The following is a 21697-nucleotide window of genomic DNA, read 5'->3' on the forward strand; positions in this document are numbered from 1 at the left end:
ACTTTTAGTAGTTTAGAATTATTGCACTTGACTTATTAGTTTTATCTATAAGTTTAAAAGTAAATGAAAGACAATAACATTTATTAAGAGCCACTGAAACAATAATTCAAAGTCAACGATGGTTCGCCATTTTTTTCTTATGAAAGTCAAAAAGCAATTCATACTAAAAAAAATTAAATTGAGGTCTTTAGGAAACCCTTTATAACAGTGATAATTATTGTTAGCGACTCTTACGTTTTTTTTTCTCTTGCAAAAAAGGCAACATGGAGAGTAACAATGAAGATCCGGAACGCCAAAAAGCTATCGAAGACTTCCAAAAAAAACTAATAGAACATCGTGAGCTGGAGGCTTTGGTAAAGCAAAATCGATTAAAACTTCGGGAGCTTGGTTTCGATTTTTAATTTTTATTTATTTAATATTATTTATCTTTAATCCCCAAGAAACTTCCTATGACAAAAGCGAAGAGGATTTAAAAGCCTTGCAGTCTGTAGGACAAATTGTTGGTGAAGTTTTAAGACAATTGAGTGAAGAGAAATGTAATTTAAATTATTTTTAATACTTTTTAATTATAATTATTTTTTTTACTTTCATATACAAGTTATTATTAAAGCATCGAGTGGCCCTCGTTATGTTGTTGGATGCAGAAAACAAGTAGATAAAACTAAATTGAAGTCGAATGCACGTGTCGCTTTGGACATGACAACGTTAACTATTATGAGGCCTTTGCCAAGGTCCTATTCAGAATTACTCAGTAGAAACATTTGTTTTTATTTGTTTTATTAAAATTTTATAAACTTAGTTGAAACTTTTTAGCAAAATTAACAACTTTCTTATTCAGTAAAAACAAAAAAAAAGAGTTTGTTTGTTTTTATTTCTTTTGGAAATATTTTAAACTTAGTTAAAACATAAGAAAACTAGCAATTTTTTTAAAAAATTTACTATTTATTTTTTCTTTTTTCAAAGAAAATCTACAAATTCTGTAGAAATTTATAAGCAAAGTATTAACTTTTTTATATCTCACAACATATCGACTATAAAAAATAAAAAATAAAGTTACTATCAACGTAGCATATTTAGTGTTCGAGTTTATATATATCTCATTTTACAAGGTTTTATAGCTTTTACATTTTCTTTATTTTTCAATTTTGTTTAAATATTATCTATATTTTAAAACTATTGTGTCAAGGAAATTATTTATATATATTTTTCTTAATTTTTACTAAAATTGAGCAAAATGTCGCAGAAAGTAGGTGGTCAAATTTCTTTTAAAAATTTTTTTATAATTATTATTATAAATTTTTCTATATGAACTACTTCTATGGGCTAATAAATCATTAAGTTTCTTAAATCGTTGGCTCTATTTTTTGTATTCGAATTTTTTTTTAAAAGAATTGCAAATATTATTTTCTAAATTCTTTGTTAATTATTTAAAATGTTATATTATAATAAATATTTTTTTATGAACAACTTGAATTTATTTATAATAATATTTTTGATTTTTATAAACGTGTAGTAATATAATTTTTAGTTATTATAAATTTTTGTGTAACATTTTTTTATTTAATTCTTTTTTTGTTTGCTAAATATTACAATCTGAATATTTTTATGCGATGAGAATTCCTTGTTTGTAGTGTTGATTCAGGATTCTTTGTTTGGGGATTTTCTAAATTATATTGATTTGCTATTTATAAATTTATTTATTAAGTTTTAGCAATTAGTAATTTTTTTATAATTTTACTTTTGAATTACTTTTTTGGGTTAATTATTATATAAATTGTTTTTATTGGAAGCGGTTGTGAAATATAAATTTATTTTCAGTACTTAATTTTGTTTTTGAATAACAATTTTTTAATTTGGAAAGTTTTATTTAATACATAATTAATTTGATTTACACTAGGTGAAATGGGAAAATTTATTATTTTATATATTTTTATCGTTTTTTTATTTTTTTATTTACAATAAAATTCGAAAACAAATAATTTTATAAAGTTTTATTTCTTGGTTTGTTTTTTAATTTCTAAATTTTTTTATAAAAATTTATTATTTTATATATTTTTATTCTAGAGAAGTTGATCCTTTTGTTTTTAATATGTCTCGTGAGGATCCCGGCGACATTAAGTACAACGAGATTGGAGGACTGCAAGAGCAAATAAGAGAGTTGCGAGAAGTTCGCATTTTTATTAGTGATTTTAACTATAATATAATAATAAAGTTAACAAACATTATTTTTGTTTTTTTAACTTTTTTATAAGAAAAATGGAAATTTATAATTATAATTTTAATTTCTACTGAAAGCTATTTTTTTTCATTTTATTGATTATTATTATTCTGAGCCTTTATTAAAAATATAAAAAAAAGTTGTAATTAACTTTATTCAACTATAAAAAAACTTTAAAAGTTTCTGCCTTCTATTAATATTATTATTTAAGTTCTAATAAATACTAATGAAAAAGTAATTTTTTTTTATTTCTTTCAGGTTATTGAGCTTCCTTTAATAAATCCCGAACTTTTCTTGCGCGTCGGCGTAAAGCCACCAAAAGGCGTTTTGTTATACGGCCCGCCCGGTTTGCTTATAATTGTTAATATCAAGTTATTATTATTATAATATTTTTTATTATACAAAAAGTAAAAGAATTATTGTATGTATTATTTTTATCAAATATATATTTTTTATAAAAAAGATATTTTCTTTAAATAAATAATATTGTTAAAAAAGGTTTATGAATTTTTTAAATCCTCATAATTTTAAAAAAATGCTTTTGTCATATAATATTATTATTTTAAAACTTTTTATATATAATAGAAATTTAAAGTTTTTTATTATTATAAAAATGTATTTTTATAAATATTAAAATTTTTTTGAAATAATAAAAGTATTATTTATATAATATAATATTATTATAATAAATAAATTTATAGTGAAAAATACGTTATACGTAATAAAAATAATATTTTAAAGCTTTATTTTTTAAAATTTTTTTACTATTTTTAAAGTATTTATCATCGAATATAATATTCTTATAGTTTTATTATAATTATTAGTGTTAGACATACTTGTTACTACCAAGTTTTACTCGTATTACTTAATTATATTTTATTATTTATTTAATATATTATTACTTTTAAATAATTTTATTATTTTGGTGTCCTAAACTTTTTTCTACTGAATTTACTTTTTATTTTGAAGTTACTAAGCTGAACTAATTTGTATCCTAATTAGTTTGCCAGGTTAATTGCTACACGTTATTTTTTTCTTTTTCGATAAATTTGTTAAATTAATATTTATTAATGATATATTAAAATAATTTATATTTGTAAACTTTTAACGCTTTAAATTTAATACTAAAAGTTTTAAATATTTTACTTAGAAAAATTAACTAATACTTAAAAAAACGTTTTTATATTAATGGAAGTTTTATTAATAAATGATTCAAAGATACGACGATTTAAAGTTTATATATTAAATATTATTACATGTAAAAAAGTTTGATAATTATTATACTATAAGAATTTCGATAATTATAAATATATTTAATTTTTTAATATAATTACAAAAGTTTATAAAAAATATTAATATTTTAACAAAATAATAAAAATGTAGTATTATAATAATTAAGCCTTTTAAGAAAAGATAAGGAATGGGTCTAATATAAGAAAAGTAAAGTAAAATAATAAAATTGGTTGGATGTTATAAAAGTAATAATAATATGTTTAACATTCATATTTATTAAAAATATTAACTTTTTTTTTAAAAAGTTATATATTTATATAAATATTTTTATAAGGAAGAATGTTAAAATTTCAAATAATTATTAGTTAAAAGATAATAATGAGTGAATGTAATCGTAATGAAATATGAATATAAATTTTAAAGTAAAAAAGGGGTAGAAATAATATTTAATACCCTTAAAAGATACAATATATATTTTGTGTATGAAAACTTTTTATAAACGTTTAGAAATGAAAATAGTAATAGTTTATAACGTGTTATAATGATTAAAATCCGTTATAAAAAATGTGCCAAATTTACTGAAGTATTCTTGATATTTATAATATCTAAATATATGTATATATTACATACAAAATAATGAAGGGCTTTAATGAATAATAACAAAGTAAAAAATAGTTTACCTCATATTATTGTAGATAGTAAGAAAATAGTAAGATTTACAGTCATTCAAATAAAATAATAAAAAATCAAGTGAAATGCTTAGAATGAGATAATTTATTTTTTTATATTTTCAAAAAAAACAAAAATATAAAAAATATATAACATTTTTAAATATTATTATAATAGTAATACAATAATTTATAGATTTTATCTTTACTATTATGAAAAAGATGTACTGATTGCATTTTAAAATTTTATTATATATTATATAAAGAAAAATTTTCATGTTTATTAATTAAACTTATTATTAGTATAAAAACTGTTGAATAATGAAGTGAATTATATATCATCGCCAAAACTTTTGCGTTACTGTAATATTTTTATTAGCAGCTCGTGATTTCTGGTTCCCATCAATATTGTGACATTATTTGTATATATTTTGTACATTATAAATATTATGAACTACTAATTAGTAGTGTTTTGTAGCTTGCCTCACCATTACTTCCTAACCAATTATTTAATTATTTTCTGCCAATAAAAAAATTGGTAGTTTTTATTAACTTGTCGCGAGCACAAGTTTATTTTTGTTTTTTTTGTTCATAATAAAATAATAGTAATTATAATAATATCTCGAAGGAACTGGCAAAACTTTACTTGCAAGAGCGGTTGCTAATAATATTGAAGCGAACTTTTTAAAAGTCGTGTCTTCTGCTATTGTTGATAAGTATATTGGTATGCTAAAAACGTTACGTAAAAATAGATGTTTAATACTAGTAATAAAGTAGAGTAGAGCAAAAAAAATTTTCAGTAGAGAAAGTAAAAATATAATTATAGTAGTTTAACCAAAAAAATTATAAAAGTTAAACAGTTTTTATAATGAATTTTTTACTAAAAAGTATAAAATTTATAATTTTTTATGAAATTTGATAAGAACTTTTTTATTAACAGGCGAATCTGCTCGTTTGATTCGAGAAATGTTCGGTTTTGCGCGAAGCCACGAGCCTTGCATTATTTTTATGGATGAAGTTTATATTCGATTCTTATTATTACTGTTTTTATTATTTTGTAAAAAATTATTATTATTGACTTTTCTTATATGACTTAATAAATATTCCACACTTTTTTATTTTATTTGTTACATTTCCTGCGCTTTTTTTCCTTAATTTCTTTTTGTTTTTCATTAAATTTTTGTTATTACAATTTTTATACAATAAAAAAAATATTAAACGTTTTAAATTTTTTTAATAATAATTATATTCATGCGCTTTCCATCATTTTTTTTTGTTGATGTTTTTTTATTATTTTTGTATTTACATAATAATACTTGTATAAACTTTTAACAAAGATTTTATTTATTTATTATCATTATTGTTATAAGCTTTCGGAAGCCTTTTAATGTTATTTTTTCTTTATATGTTTATATACTTTTTAGCATTATTTGCCTTTTTATATTAAAAATATATATGATTTTCAAAATTTCTATTATATTTATTTATTTCTTATATGTGAACATATACATTTATTGATTTCTTTTCTATTTTTATAGAACATTTTATTATTTTTTAATTATCTTCTTACAGGTTATATATAAAAATAATTTTTTTCAAACATACAATAAAATTTTTTTAGTTTTTATTATTTTCAGTTATTTTAGTTACTAAAATCTATTATTTATGCAATATTCTTATTTAATCATTACTTATCAGTATTATTTACTTCTTTATCTAGATTCGCATGAACCTTTTATTATTGAGTTTTTTATCTTTACTTATTATCGATAGAAACTTTTTATTACTAAATTTTATATATTATATAAAGTAAACTTTATGGAAGTTTTTATTTATTTTATAATTATTTTCTCCTTTTAACATAAATGTTTGAATATTTGAGTGAAAATTTTTATAACGCAAATTTTTTTTGAAAGTTTTTTATTTTTTTTGTTATTATTTGGTTCTTTATTAATGTTCATTATTATTATAACTTCTTTTTAACTATAAACTTGTAACCTTCATCTTTGCATTTACATTTTAATAATTTACTTTTTTTGCTATAGATTTGTTGTAAAGAAAATATATTTAAACATTATCTAAATTTACTATTAAGTTTGCATAAAGTTTTTGACAAGTGTTTTTTGTTATTTACAAATGTTTTTATTATTTACTTTTATTATAAAAATCATTAATTGTATAAACTATAAAATATATTTTATTTTTATTTTTTGTATTATATTTTAAAAAGTTTTGAAACTTTTTTCCCTGAAAAGTATAATTTTATATTTTAACAAGTTAATTGTTATATTTTTTTACTATTATATTCATTAATAAACTTTATTTAAGTTTTTTTAGTTTTTAAACATTTTTATTATTTTTATTTTTTCCAGATCGATGCTATTGGAGGAAAACGTTTTAGCGAAGGCACGTCAGCGGATAGAGAAATTCAACGAACTTTAATGGAGGTTTTGCTTTCATTAATTTTTTTGATGCTGCCTTTAGTAACTTCTCTTTTTAGGTATAACTATGCCCTATAAATACTATTTTTTTTCTAATTGATTATTTTTTATAAATAATAAAAATACTAACAGCTACTAAACCAAATGGACGGCTTTGATGAGTTGGGAAAAGTGAAGATGATTATGGCCACTAACCGTCCCGATATTCTCGATCCGGCTCTTTTGAGGCCCGGTTCGCTTCGTGAATACTTATTATTACTGTTTTTATATATTTTTTATAAAAGGACGACTTGATCGAAAGATAGAAATTCCTCTTCCCAACGAACAATCCAAATTGGAAATATTGAAAATTCACGCTGCCCCTTTGTCCATACAGGGGAGCGTCGGTATATAGTAAATTTTATAAAATTATGAATATGAAAGTATAAAAAAAGTTTATAATTTAGTAAAATAATATGATGACAATAGATAACCAATTAATCGTTTAATAAGTAGGCGAATGGTGATCAATAGTTAGTAAATTTAGAAAAATTTGATGCGTTAATTAGTAATTAATTATTAATATAAATATTGGTAAAAGAATATCTGAACAAATAGTATATATTAACTTTCAGAACCATTCACATATCTAATAAAATAGAAATTGGCAATACTGAAAAAAATAAAACTTTTAGTTATAAATGGGCCAATGATTTTGACTAAAAATTTGTAAGTCCCGACGAATAACATTATAAAATAAAAATTATGAACTTTATTAAATTTAAAGAAACTAGAATAATTTTATTATTTACTAAATAAAATATAAAGTAAATATTATATTTATTATTAGTAAATAAAGTTGTACTTTTTGATTCTTAATAAAAAACTAAAACAAGAAGCAATAACAAATTGTATAATGAATAAAATATGGTTTAAATAAAGTGGTTAAATAACTGATTATAATAAAATAAAATTAAGAATTTTATCAGTTTTATTATCAATAAGTTTTAAGAAGTTATAATTTTTTATTTGCTCTGGAAGTTTGCTATATTGTTATATAAAGTTTATATTATTTATACAAATTTAACGATACAAATCAGAAAAAAAACTTATTTATTAATTTATCTTTGTCTAAAACACCGAACTTACTGATAGGTTGAGCAGTTAGTAGTTTTAATGACTTATAAAAAAATAACCACTGAGAAAATAAATAAATCAGTTTCTTATATACATATTATATTAAACAGTATCTTAAATTTATAATGTTATTAGTGTTGAGTAGTTTATTGGATTAATTAATAAAATTTATAAACCTTTCACTAATTTTAAAAATTATATACATTTAATTTTTCATAAATTTATATATGAATAAAGTTATTCAGCAAAGTATTTTTTTAAATCATATAAAAATAACATATTAATAAATTTCTTTATTTTCTTATAATATAAGTCAAAAGTTATCCAAATCATTTCTTATTATATGAATTAACCAGTTAATTGTGTTTTAAATTTTATTGAAATAATAAAGTTATTATGGCAGTTAAATAGTTTACTATATAACTTTAATAAATTTATCGATCAATGATTTTTATAATAATTACCAGTAGATTGTATTGTAAATTCTCTTCTTAAATTATAATTATTATCGGGTATATTTATTATTATTAGATTATGACGCTGTAGTAAAACTTACGGACGGTTTTAACGGGGCTGATCTAAGGAATGTTTGCACTGAAGCAGGTAAAACTTTATATATACTGTAACTATAAAAAAGTTGGTAAATATTAAGTTAATTTCATATAAGAAATTTTATTGCAATATTTATAATATTCCTTTAAGAATACTTATAAATGTTCGAAAATTATATAATAATTTGGCGCTAATTATTAACAAAAACTTTACCATTATTTTTATGTAATTTTGAAAATATTTTATCTGGTAAAAATAAAATAATCAAACGCTGATAAAATCAAATTTCATTTCTTTGTAATTATATTCATTTTTTATCGCTTATAAAAAAATATATTATAATAATTACCAAATTGTTTTCACAGTTGTTACAAATATTTTTATTTTAAAGATTCTAATTTTAACTTAGGCTTTTTTATTTATAAAATTTTTATATTTACAAAATTTACTTATTTAATTCATAAAAAAAATATAGAAATTAGTTTTTTTAATTTAAAAATGTGTATAATTTTTTTATTAAACATAAAAAATGTAAATGGTAAGTATTGACAGGGCAAATAGTTATTATATAATATTAAAGTTTTCTACAAGAATTTATTAATTGTTATAATTATTTTATTATATAAAACTTTAGTCATTCTAATAAAATTAGGCTTTTACTATATTTTTTACCTCCTAAATTTTTTAATAACAATAGTTTTTGATTAAAAGTAATCTAAATATAATTAATATATCAAAAATAAATCTGAAGTATTTTACAAATTTATTTTTTAACATTAAAAATTTTGAAGTCATAATTAAATAATAAAGAATTCTTCATTTTATTTTTAAAATTTTTAAATTTAATTATAATTTTTTTCTATTTTTTATATTGAATTCTTATAATGAAAAATTTAAATTTTAATTAGTTTATTATTTCATTTATAAAGAACTTTTTTTTATTAATTTTAAAATATATTGATAAGTTTACAATATTATATACCAATTTTTATTCTATTTTACATGATAAATTGTTATTATAAAATTGTTATTATAATTAAAAAATATTAGTAATTTATATATTAAATATAAAACTGAATTTTTTCAGTTTATAATTATAATTTTAATGAAACCTTTTTTATTTTTAATTAATATAATTACTTAAGTAATTATAAAATTTAACATAAATTATATTTTTCTTTATAAATAATTAATGTAGAAAAAATACAGAAGTTGCTTATTCGTTATAAACTTTTTTTTAATCAGTTTATTATTATAAAATTTTTAAAAACTTATTTTTTTAAAAAAAATTAATAACTTATTACTTTATATTATATTATTTTCCTTTATTTCTTTTTCTTTGTATTATATTACTTCATTTTTTGTAATTAATAATTTTATACATTTAATTATTATTTTTTATTTTTCATATTAAAAAAATTATAATAAAAAAATGTAGGAAACGTTTTGAAATTTTTTAACCTTTCTTCAAGTACAAATTTTTTTTAGTAACAATTATTTTATTATAATCCATATACAAATTTATTTTAAGAATAGAAATAAAGAAAGAACGCTAGAAGACACTTTAGTTCATTTATATGTAATAATAATATTTTACAAATTATTATTATATATTTAATTCTACACAAAAAAGTAATGGAAACTTTTTAAAAGAATTTTTAGTGTTTAATGAATTTTTAACTTTTTTTATTTCTGTATCTACTCTGAAAAAAACATTTTTTTATGTTTTTTCAGAGTTTTTTTTTAACTTTTTCTGTTATCAGTTATATAATTTACATTTGAAAATAATTTTTTAAATCTATTAAATAATTTGAAGAAAAAGTAAAATAATTTATTGTTAGGCATCTTTGCTATTCGAGCGGACCGTGATTGGGTACTTGAAGAAGATTTTATGAAAGCAGTTCGAAAAGTTGTGGACGCTAAAAAGTTGGAAAGCAAATTAGATTATAAAAAATTATAATTCTTAAATAAATTTTATATTTATTTCTTAATGATTTATTTTAGACTTGTTATTATTTGCAGTAAAACATTTTTATATAATAATAACTTGACTTTTGTCAAACTTAATAATTTTCTTTAAATTTACTTTTCTGTGCAGTTAAATGGGTATTATATCAAGTTATAAACTGCCGATACCAGATAAAAGCGCGTGCGCATCCAATTTAATTAAGATTTTCATTTTATTATTAAAGAATGGGGTTGGCGAATTCTTAAAAATAGAAATCCTTTTCAGCCTTTCATATCCTTGCAGGCTCAAAGGGATTATAGAAAGAAATTTTGGGTTAGGGTTAGGATCATTTACAAAGTAAGTAGTTTCAAATATTATAAATGTGTAGAAGCGGTCAGAAACAGTCTTCTTGGCTTGGTCGTCAGGGTGCGCGTGTTGACCGCTATTCCACCTATAAAACATCTTGTTTTATATTTATTGATCACTCAGGTTTAAAAAATACCACGTGCGAGGGTAAACAATACTCAAATTATTTATTCTCATTTAAATTTTTGTTAATTAGAAAATTTGTTATGAGGCTTCTCCCTCCTGGGTGAGGAGCTCACAATCGGGGGGGAGGGGGGGGGCCTGGCTGGCAGTGGTGCTGGGCATTATCTCCAGGTGGCTTCGGGTCTTGTGACTAAGTTTGCCTCTCCAAGTGGTTACTTTTGAACTGACCACACACTAGGCCGAATGGCGGGAGTCCGGGTCCGATTTTTCTGCTTTTCCAGCCTTTCGGGACGGCCGTTAGAGCTCTCTAAAGAGAGTATACTGGCGATCACTCGTGATCCAACCCCTGCAGAAGAGGGGAATTAATATTAAGCGGCTTAAGGTTTTAGTAAGAAGACCGGCCGTAGTATGCCAGTGCCCAAAAAAAAGAAAATTTATTAATATTTTCAATTTTTTTAACTTTTTCAGAGAAGTTTATTTCGTTTTTTATCTTGGAATCCTTTTAAATTGTATAAATTTTTTTTTGTGTTTTACATTTTAAATAAATTTGCTTTCAGTCAAATAGAAATTTATTAATATATTCTTTAAATATTGGTTTACCTTAAATTTTAAATAAATCTATTATGTACCTGTTACTTTATGCAAACTCAATTATTTTTTAAATAAATGTTGAAATTTTTAGTTATCTAATTATTTAAAAAAGTACCTATAAATTAACAATTCATATATTCTAAATTTATTTTTATTATTAATTTGTTTTGTTAAATTAATTTTTTTTGAGTGGGTATTTAATTTTTACGAATTCAGTTATGAAAATTACTAAAAAAAAGTTTAATAAATTTTATTATAATTTTTATTTATCTAAATTATTTTACGCGGACTTGGTTTTTTTAAAAAAAAATTTATTAAACGTCTAAGTTTTGTAGATAAATTTTTTTTATAAACTTTTCTTTTGGAAAACTTAATTTTTAACCCCCTTGTTTTAAGTTTTTTTTAAAAAAAATTACAATAATTTTTTGTAGAGTTAACTGAATTAATTTAAAATTTTTATTTTTGGAAATCTTTTTTAAAAGTTTATATTCATTTTTAATTCAGTTTTAATTTGGATGAATATTTAAAATGTTTTTAGGATGACACGAATTGTTTACTTCTAAAACCCTTTTGTCATATATAAAAAACATTTATTTCACTCAACGCAAGCAAAAAACGTTTATTACGGCTTCACTCTGGATCGTTAGAAAATCATTAATTTTTTTTTTTTAATTTTATTTTATGTTTGAAAACAATGTTTAAGAAATTATTGTTTAAAAATAGGAAAGTTTATGATAAGAAGAAAGATAATTTAATTATTGAGAGAATTGAATAAAAAATAAAATATCTTGCTTTTATGTTTTTCTATTAATTTTTTTTTAAATTAATATAAACTTGATTTAAAAATATTTTTCTTATACGACCTCTTTTCACTATTTTTTAAAACGCGCTTTAGGATTTTAGTGACAACAGAGAGTTTAGCAATCTACACTGTGCACTTTGTTTTACACGAGAAAATATTCATATAAAAGTTTTTGTTATCATTTTTTAAAAAAAATTTCCATGTATAAAGTTTTAGGAAATATAACTGTTACAGAAGTTTATAATAATTTTTTTACAAAGATTCTCATTTAGTTTCTAGTAAAAAGGATATTTAAATTCTCTGAATAATATTTTGCATAGCCACTTAATCCACCCTTTATTCCTATAAAATGGTAATCACAGAGTAAATAAGTTTTTAGGAGTAAAGTATGTCCCAATAAATCTTTGTGGGTAGGTTCATTTGCTCAAAGTAAAGGTTATATATCGTCTTGAAATTTAATAAAGCGCAGATAAATAATATTTGCTAATAAATCTTAATCAAACTATCAGTAAATATAATTTTAAGTACTTTGTTCAAAGGCGGCTCCTTATCATTAATTTCTATTTTAAGTATAAAGAGATAAAATGCTAGGCGTATAAGCTTTGAAAGTTAGATAAAAATACAAACTTGTTTTATTTATCTATTTTGTAAATGCTTAAGAAAAAAAAACACTATGACTAAAGCACCTGCCATAATAGCAATACCCTCCTGAATTATATAGTTTGTGTATCAATGTTGATAGACCTGCTTACATTGTTAGTTTTTACTATCAACAAAAAAAGCAAACGAGTATATGTTATTTTTTTACTAAGTATCGGTTCTCAAGATGCTCCGAAATGCAAAAAAGGTACTGAAAGCAACTCTTTAGTAGTATGTTTTTCTTTGAATTAAATTCTTTTTAGGGCTACAAAAGATTTGGGCTATGAGTACGAAGGAAAAACTGTTTCCGTAATTTTTATTCTACCTCTATAAGCTTTCTATACTTTTAATATTTTGAATTTACTTCTGGCTTTCTTTGTAGAGAGAATTTCTTTTTTGGCTTCGCCGTAAGGAAAGACTACAATTTGCCGTTAGAGAATGCGAAAAGAAACTACTTTATGGTCTATATAGTTGCTCTTTTATAGTTGCTTTACGTTTTTAAATTTTTCGATTTTATTATAATTACAATTTTTTCTTGTTATTTTAGAAAAAAGGGACTCTAAAAGTGAAACAAAAAATTATTTGCTTAAAGTTACAGATAACATAAAAAATTCGGAATCTTTTGCAAGCACTATAGAAAAAATAACAGAGAAAGATCTTATTAGAAATTTATCTGTTAAAGATATCCCTGAAAATCTTTTTAATTCTCTTAATACCACAAAAACGATTAAAGAAGAAAAATTAAAAACTTTAGATTCAGTTTTAAATAATCTTAATAATAAAAGTTTAAATCACAAGAGAGCCCATCCAATGACCGTTGATTCCACAACCCTCGAAAGCAACAAAATTAAAATTGAAGAGTTTCAGAGTTTTGACAACTTTAAAACTAATCAATGTACTAAAAATTCAGTTGTTAACGAAATTAACCCCGATCCATTAAAATCTACTTTTAACTATTTTTATGATAAACCTCACCAACTTGAAACTGAATGTGAAGATTCTTTGACGCAGCTTCATCATTTAGCTAATCTCGAAAAAATAATTTTTGAACTAAAAGAAAAATATTATCACTTGTCCACTGTTAAAAATGCTATAAAAATATCCATAAAAAGGTTTAGAAGTTGGCCTTCTCTGTGAATGTCTAGATTCTACTTTCTAATTTTGTTAACATGTATTTTTCAAATTATTAGTACAAAAGGTTTTGGTTTGTATTTACTTACGAGTATTATTTGTGTTTTATTAGTTTTTGAAAATCTCGCTTTACAATTTTTTTTAATATGGCCCTCAGTCAGGCTATTTAGAAATTTATTCAAACTCTTAATTTAAAGAAAATGAAAAGCTGTCAAAACTGCGTTTAATATAAATTTTGGTCTGTGTTGCATTTAAATTTATTTAGTAGTACATACTAGCTTTCCAGTGCTAAATTTATAAAGTCCGTTGTATCAAGATTGCTGAATAAATTAGTTACATTAAACATATTTTAACCGTTTTTTTAACAAAGACGAACGCAAATTTTTTATTAAGAAAATTTTATTCTTAATTAATTTCAAGGAGAGCTTTTATCTATATTTATAATTATCTAATTTTTTTCATCCTGTATAACGATCAAAAATTTAATAAATGATTTATAAATTAAAAAAAAATTTAGTGTATCAACTTTTAAATTATAAACTTTTGCAACCAAGTGAATAACTATTGGCTTTCTTTTTTTCCTCAGTTATATAATACATTTTTAAAACTTTATTTTTGACAAGAAAGCAATTTTTTAGTTTAATTAATTTAGGGATTTAGTTAAGAGTAGTTTTTGTGCATGTCAGCTTCTTTGATATAAGTAAATTTAGTAGAATACTGAACTTAAATTTTGCACTCTTGTTTGAAAGACTTCGATTATAATCTTTTTTACTTTTTATAGAAAAGCTTACTTAAATCACCTTGAAAAACTGCAAGCCTCTCCAGTTCATTCTTTAAATGATTTACAAAAGTGACTTTTTTTCTTTATTTATTTTTATAAAAGCTATTTAATAAATTATAATTAAATAGAAAAATTCTTCGAACAGTTAATAAAATTAATTTTGTATACGACGAAATTGGCGTTTTAAGGAAAAAAATTAGAGAAACACAAGAACAAATCAAAAAGTTCATTCAGTTGAACAAAGGTATTAACTGTTTAATTATTGCCATTATTATATATATATATATATATATGAACTCATTGCAAAGTTTAGTTATTTTTAAGGAGTTGAAATATTCACTACATTGCTTACTATTTTTGATAGTTTAAATTATTTAAGTTTTCTTTTTCATATATACATTATATGTATATCTTTTTAGAGTAGTTTTTTAATTATTTGCCGCAAACAAAAAATTAAAAGCAAATTTAGTGTAAAAACTAAACTTTTATATAAATTTAAATTTTTGATTGGTATTTAGATGGATTCGCTTTGCTTCTTACTCATATGTTTTTTTTTTAATTTTAAATATAAAAATTAGAAAGGTAAAGTAATTTTTTATCGATAAGTAATTACTTACTCTGCTCTCTTATGAAATCTTTTAGCATAATTAAATTAAATCTAATCCTTTTATATAATTTTAATATATTTACTTGGCCTAAAGTTCTGACTTACTACTGTATTTAATACTAAATTAGTAGATTAAGAGTTTATAGTTTTTTTAGGGAATAATAAAAAAAAGAATTATATTTATTAATCTTTAGATGTTTTTTTATTGCTTTAATATTATAAAACGTTGGTTATTTTTTTCAATAACAAAAATAACAGCATTTTTTTTTAGAAAAAATTTTGGAAAATATTCAACTTTCAGAGCTACTGAATAAATCTTTTAAACTCAGAAAAGAGCGAGATTGGAAAAATGCAAGTTCAGCTTTTTTTGAGTAATTATAAAATTTTATATAATTTATTGTAGTAAATAATTTTTATATATATTTTTTGTTTTTATATTTTCATAAAGAAGAGTGTTAAATCTTTTTTTAAAAATTTTTTCTTATTTGATTTCAATTGCTATTAATAAAAATCCTTTATAGCGCTTGTAAACCTGAAAGTAAAATTGGCTTGCAATAAAAATTCAACAGTTTTTAATATTTACTGATTGAAAGATGGTTTGATATAACAAAGCTCATTGATTGGGAAAACGTTTGCGTCGGCTAATAGCCTCATTATATAGGCGTAAAATATATTTGCAAACGAAGAATTTTATTAGTAATTATTTTGTAGCCCCGGCCACGTGCACTTAAGCTTTATCACATGGTTTTTCTTTAATACCTCATTAGCCTGTTTATAGAAAGTTTTTTTTATAAACTTCTAAACCACGTAGTGTTACGTTATGTATCAATGAAAATTAATGTTAACTTTTAGAGTTCTTGTTACTATATGGCTATCTTTTCTGTGGCGTATCGTTGTTTTAGCTATAAAGTATTAGATTAACTTTTATTTATATAACTATAAAAGTATGCAAATAATTTTAAAATATTTTTTCACTATTTTTAACTAAAATGTAAACAGCAGTCATTGGGTCTCCTTCATTTTCCTTATATGGTAAAAATTCCCTTTTTGGTCATTTCATTTTTAAGGCTAACTTTCATTATTTTTAAATGAGATGATCAAACTGCTTCTCCGCACATCAATCATAAAATCCCAAAATTTTTTTAAATATATATTAACGAAGCAAGTATTGTAACGGCTCTAGAATATTTATCAGCCATAATAATATTTTAAATTTGAAGGGGAAAATAGAGGAGCGAAATAAATGTTGAACGCATAAATTATAGACATAGCCTTTTTTTTTTTGAGGCTACCACCTTCATAATGAGGCGTTATAGAAAAACAATAAATATATAAATAAATATTAATGCACCTTAAGTAAAGGTTTATTTAGTTTAAGTTCTCTATAATAATACTATCCATGAAACCATATAAACAGCAATAAATTTTATAAACTTGAATTTTTTTTAATTATAACTTATTGCAAGTCCTTTATATTATCTAAACGGTGTATAGTCAAAAAAACTTCTTTTTTTTTTATTTAAATCTATAATTTAACTCGCAAACTGTTGTTCAATTAATATCTCTTCAGTAAAAAAAAGATTTGATACACTAGCTCTCTAAGCAAATGTTGCCGAATTTCTTTAACAGCGTGCTCTCGGTCCTACTAAACATGTGGCTATCAATATTCCAGCTATTCTTCAATTTTTTTCTTTAATATTAAATTCACACTATAAATTTTAAGCATAAAAACTTATAATCATCAAAATAATAATTTGTTGTAGCTGCTTAACCGCTTATAAAAAAGTAGTTTTCTTCAGAAGACCGTTAATAAAACTCTATATACTTCTTATAAATAAAATAAACAGACTTTTATTAAAGAAGAACGTCACAAATTTAAATTTTACTATATTTTATTACTAAAAAATTATTAACCACGTTTTTGTATGAATGACAATAACTTTATTAGAGCAGAAAAAAAATTATTTACTGCAAAGAATAAAAATACTATACTTCGCCACGTGTTTCAGGTTTAAATTGTTATTTATTTTTTTCTACTATTTTTTTAATTTTTTTATTAATAAATAAGAAAATTCAACTTTTTTACGTATTAAGTTAATTATATATAATATTATAACAGCAATTATAAGTTAATAAAAATATTATAGACTAACTTTATATAATTTGAATAATAAAACTAATTAATATAGAATAATAATAAACATATATGATAAATAATAATGCATTATGGTTTTACAAAAATTAACATACTAAAGTAAAAATAGTACTAAGTAAAATAATATTATTTATTTTAAATTATACTATAATTATTTATATAATAATGGGATATTACAGGGAAAATAAGTATTTGTTTGTACTTTTAGGTATTTTTTTTATATTATTCACTTTTTACTGTATAATACATTATTTATTATTACACTATTTAAAATTATAAAAATATTTATAAACAAAATAATAAAATTTGTTTGTAAAAAAAATAAATATTTGCAGAATTTTTTTTTGTTAAATGCACCATAATTTAATGTTTTAATTATATTATTGATGTGAATAATTCAAAAACTTTTATAAATTATTTTTATATTATACATAGAAAAGAATATAATAAAAAAATACATATAAATAAAAAATAATAAATGTTAATACTTTTAATATCCATAACTTTTACTAATATTAAAAGTTTATAGTAGAAAAAATAAATATTAATACATATAAATAATCTTAATAAAATAATAAATTTTTTGATATCAATAACCTTACTCTCCCGTCCAAAAAAGTTTTACTTTTTTTGTATATATTTATTATCTTCTAATGTGTATATTATTACTTTTTATTATAATAGAAACAAAATTTATTTTACTTATTTATTGTTATTTTAAAATGACGTAAATATTTTATATAATATATTTTTATTTTTTCTTAATTTTTAATAATTTTTTATTAATTTAATAAATAATTAACTTTCATTATAAAGTAGACGTTTACTTATTTTTTTATATAGTAAAATTATATAATAAATGTATATACTTCTTTATTTGTGTATAATATTATAAACTTTTTATAAAGTTTATATTTCTAAAAAATATTTTATTATTTATTCTTTTAAGTTTTTTTACTGTTGGTTTGCGTATTATTAACGGTTTTAATATGAATTAAATTTTTATAAAAAATATAATTTTTTATATTGTTTTATTTTTTTAAGAAAATCTTATTGGTTTTTCAAAATTCAATTTTTTTAACTATTTTTTATTTTTTAATATAATTATCATATTTCTAATTATTACTAATTATTTGTAAATTAATCAATAAAAACTTTCAAATTATGGGGAATAAATGGAGTTAAGTTAATATTAACAAATAATAGAAGTATTAAAAATGTTAAAATATTTAATAAGTTTAATCAACAATAAAAGTTATAAAAAAAAGTTTTAGAATAATAATGATAATAATTATATATTTTAAAACAGTGAAACAAAAAGTTAAATAATAATAAAAGAGTAAACTTCTTGAAACCAAAAATGTTATAATAACTAAATAAAAAGGAAAAAAAATAACAAATATTAATAAATAAATACTTTTATATAATATAATAATATAAGTTAAATGAAAATAGTAAATATATAATAATAAATAAATTTTATTAATAATAAAATAATAATAGTTACAAAAAAGTAAATAATAATAATTAATACTTAAAAATTATTCTCTTATAAAAGTAATTATTACTAATTAAAGAAATACGGGAATAAACAAATTAATAAGTAGATAAATATTTTATAATAATATAAACTTTAAAAAGGTAATTTACAAATAATAAAACTTTTATATTATAAAGTAAAATACTTAGTAAAAATATAACAATAAAAATAAACAATATCGATAAATATATAAATAATTAAATAAAATTACAAAACCAAATAAATTTATTTTTATAATACAATCTCTTTAGTGTATAAAAGAAATTATAATAAAAAAGTTAATTCAGAATGATTAATATATTATCAAGAATATTAAATAAACAAGTATTAATAAAGAAAAGATAAAGTAAAGTAAAATAAAAATAATAATTGTGTTTTTATTTAAAAACTACATATAAATTTTATATTTAATAAAAAATAAATCATTTTTAAATTATAGAAGGATCATTAAGTATATTTTACTACAGTGACATTATTAAAATTATTTTTGTAAATTTCAATTAACGTATAAAAATTTACATTTGTTCTATTAATAAATTTATTAGTTATTAAACTTTTATTCTCAAATTTTATTATATAGTTGTAAAAAGTAATTATGACAAGGAAAATCTTAAATCAAAATATTCGTATTTCATTTTCAAAATTTCGAATTTAAATTAATAGTTCTATAAAATTTCTGAAATAATTAATTATAATAATATTTATTTCTTAATTATTAATTTTAAGCATCTCCTTACTACGGCGCCAGTAGAATGGAGCGAGCTGAACGAACTTTGTGAGAATTTAAATGAACTCGGACTTCAGTTGGATCGTTAAGAGTTGTGAGAATTTAGAAAAAATTTTTATAATTTTTTAAAAAAACTAGATTATTATAAAATTGTGAACTTCTATTTATATTATATTAAGTAAAAAATATAAAATCTTTTAACTTTATTAATAATAATTATAATTATTTTAATTCAACTAACTTTATAATTCTTAAAAAATTTATTATTCTTGTAAATTTTAGTAAATTTATTACATTTATATAGTAAAATAGTATATTCAAAATTTTAAATAAAATAATATTTACGTGCGTTAAAAATTATCCTCCACTTCGCTGGAGATCGGCACTCGGAAGACTAAAGAACTTTGATTAGTAAAGTTTGGTGTTAAAACTTTTACTTTTTATAAAATTTAAACATTTAAAAAAATAATTTTTAAATAAAGATTTTTAGTTTGACAAATTTTTCCTTTGGAGTTAATAAGACAAAATTGACTTATTACTAGTCTAAAAAATTATTATTCATTTAGATCTATTATTATGATTATAGCATAAAAGTTATTCTTCAGATTTAAAAAATTTATTAAAAAAAAGTTAAGTGAATAGAAGAATATTCAATTTTTATTCTTTGAAAATAGAAGGTTAAACATTTTATACAAGACAAAAAAAATTTCAAATTGATCTCAAAATCAAAAAAAAGAGAGAATCTTTTAAGAATTAGCTAAATATATATATATACTTATCCATCTTAGCCGAGTCGATTTAGTTTGACATAATGATAACAAAATGGTTAATGTTACCTCAAAAGGATCAGTGCATTTTGTGAAATTATGGCTCCTTTCAAGTAAGGAACATTGAAATCGGAGTAATTCTGAGTTAATATAACCTGATTTTTAATAGTAAGAATTCTGAAGGGTTTTTAAAAATTGTAAAATATTTTAGCCAAAATTTTAATATAGAGAGCTTTTATAATATAATAAAATCCTTAAAAAAAACGTCAAGTGATATGATTACAATATTTTATTAGTAGTAGTACAATAAATATTAAACGTTAATAAATTTGATAAATTTTCAAATTGTTTTTAATAAGATTGCGACACTAGCAAATTTATATCACAACAATGTAAAAAGAAGGCTTAGCTTTAAAAATTCGCAAGAAAATAACCACTGCCGCTGCAAAACCACCTACTGTTAACGTCATTGCCAGTACAAAAAAAGCTCTCGTTAGACCAACATTTTCTTCCATGCTATCAACTAATAACTATTTATTGTTTTCACGTATTATTATTTTATAGTATGTAAAAAAAAAACTGATACGGTTTCGGGAATCAAGTTAAGGGAGATTAAACCGGCAGTCGAAATGACCCCGGCGATCCAGCCAATATCAAATTCTGTTCCTGAAAGATTTTTAGGAGAAATTATATTTCTCGTGTAAACGTAAGCATCCATCCATAACCACCAGCCGGTAGCAAATAGTAATCCTGAAAAAATAAACTATAATAACAAATATAATAAAAAAGGGATAAATAAAATATTTAAGTATTTAGATAAACTTTAAAGTTAAAGAAGTAATTAAAACCAGAAATAATCCCTTTTATAAAAAGTTTTGTCTCGTAGTTAATATTTTTAAAAAGCATTCTTCTAGGAAAGTGTAGTGAAAATAACAGACTGAAGCAAACAAAGTTGTTAGCAAAGTTGTAGGGGTAAACAAGTTCGGCCAATGATTTTGCCTTATTAACCGGCGAAATTTCTTAAGGTTTTTAGTTGTTTTTAATAAATAACTTTACGTTCGCTTATAGTTTACTTAAACTTTTTTAAATAATAAGAGGATTATTGTTATTAATAACTAATAATAAGGAAGTCTATGAAAGAACGTGATATGGTTAATGTTTGAAAGGTTCCCTTAAATTCGGGTTAGAATTTTAACCAAACTTGTCACGAGCCCCGTAACAAGTAGAGTTGAACAAGTCACTTCTAATGCACACTTAGCCTTATGACAATCATTAACAACTTTATATTAAAT

The 21697-nt window shown here is 20.9% G+C and overlaps 1 protein-coding gene and 2 long non-coding RNA genes across 4 annotated transcripts; 1 reads left to right on the plus strand and 2 right to left on the minus strand.

Annotated features, from left to right (window-relative positions):
• Positions 1-250: 250 nt before the first annotated feature.
• On the plus strand, positions 251-10188 carry LOC135145632 (26S proteasome regulatory subunit 10B-like). Its single transcript, XM_064077752.1, has 12 exons — positions 251-387; positions 441-536; positions 599-731; positions 2065-2167; positions 2477-2564; positions 4748-4843; positions 5060-5136; positions 6492-6566; positions 6693-6792; positions 6845-6946; positions 8208-8279; positions 10070-10188. The coding sequence occupies exons 1-12, from the start codon at positions 264-266 to the stop codon at positions 10186-10188; spliced, it is 1185 nt and encodes a 394-aa protein (XP_063933822.1). The 5' UTR covers positions 251-263.
• A 9455-nt stretch (positions 10189-19643) lies between these two features.
• On the minus strand, positions 19644-20560 carry LOC135145617 (uncharacterized). Of its 2 annotated transcripts, none has more exons than XR_010283511.1 (3): positions 20475-20560; positions 19984-20032; positions 19644-19709 (listed from the first exon to the last, which is right to left on the minus strand). It is a non-coding gene; the product is annotated as an uncharacterized LOC135145617 (long non-coding RNA). The 2 variants fall into 2 exon arrangements; XR_010283510.1 differs by having other exon boundaries at positions 19984-20040; positions 20475-20554.
• A 227-nt stretch (positions 20561-20787) lies between these two features.
• On the minus strand, positions 20788-21317 carry LOC135145616 (uncharacterized). Its single transcript, XR_010283509.1, has 3 exons — positions 21254-21317; positions 20992-21155; positions 20788-20935 (listed from the first exon to the last, which is right to left on the minus strand). It is a non-coding gene; the product is annotated as an uncharacterized LOC135145616 (long non-coding RNA).
• Between the last annotated feature and the right edge of the window lie 380 nt (positions 21318-21697).

Source organism: Zophobas morio, unplaced genomic scaffold (genome assembly GCF_036711695.1).
Source record: "Zophobas morio isolate AGI-343-1 ecotype UQ-CSIRO unplaced genomic scaffold, CSIRO_AGI_Zmor_V1 ptg000167l, whole genome shotgun sequence".
Classification (NCBI taxonomy): Eukaryota; Metazoa; Arthropoda; class Insecta; order Coleoptera; family Tenebrionidae; genus Zophobas; species Zophobas morio.

Excerpts from the sequence above, each read along its gene's own strand:
- LOC135145632 (XM_064077752.1), top strand. The coding sequence starts at position 264 with ATGGAGAGTAACAATGAAGATCCGGAACGCCAAAAAGCTATCGAAGAC. Across the intron at positions 2,168-2,476 it reads AAATAAGAGAGTTGCGAGAA|GTTATTGAGCTTCCTTTAAT; the intron begins GTTCGCATTTTT and ends TATTTCTTTCAG. Across the intron at positions 2,565-4,747 it reads TTTGTTATACGGCCCGCCCG|GAACTGGCAAAACTTTACTT; the intron begins GTTTGCTTATAA and ends AATATCTCGAAG.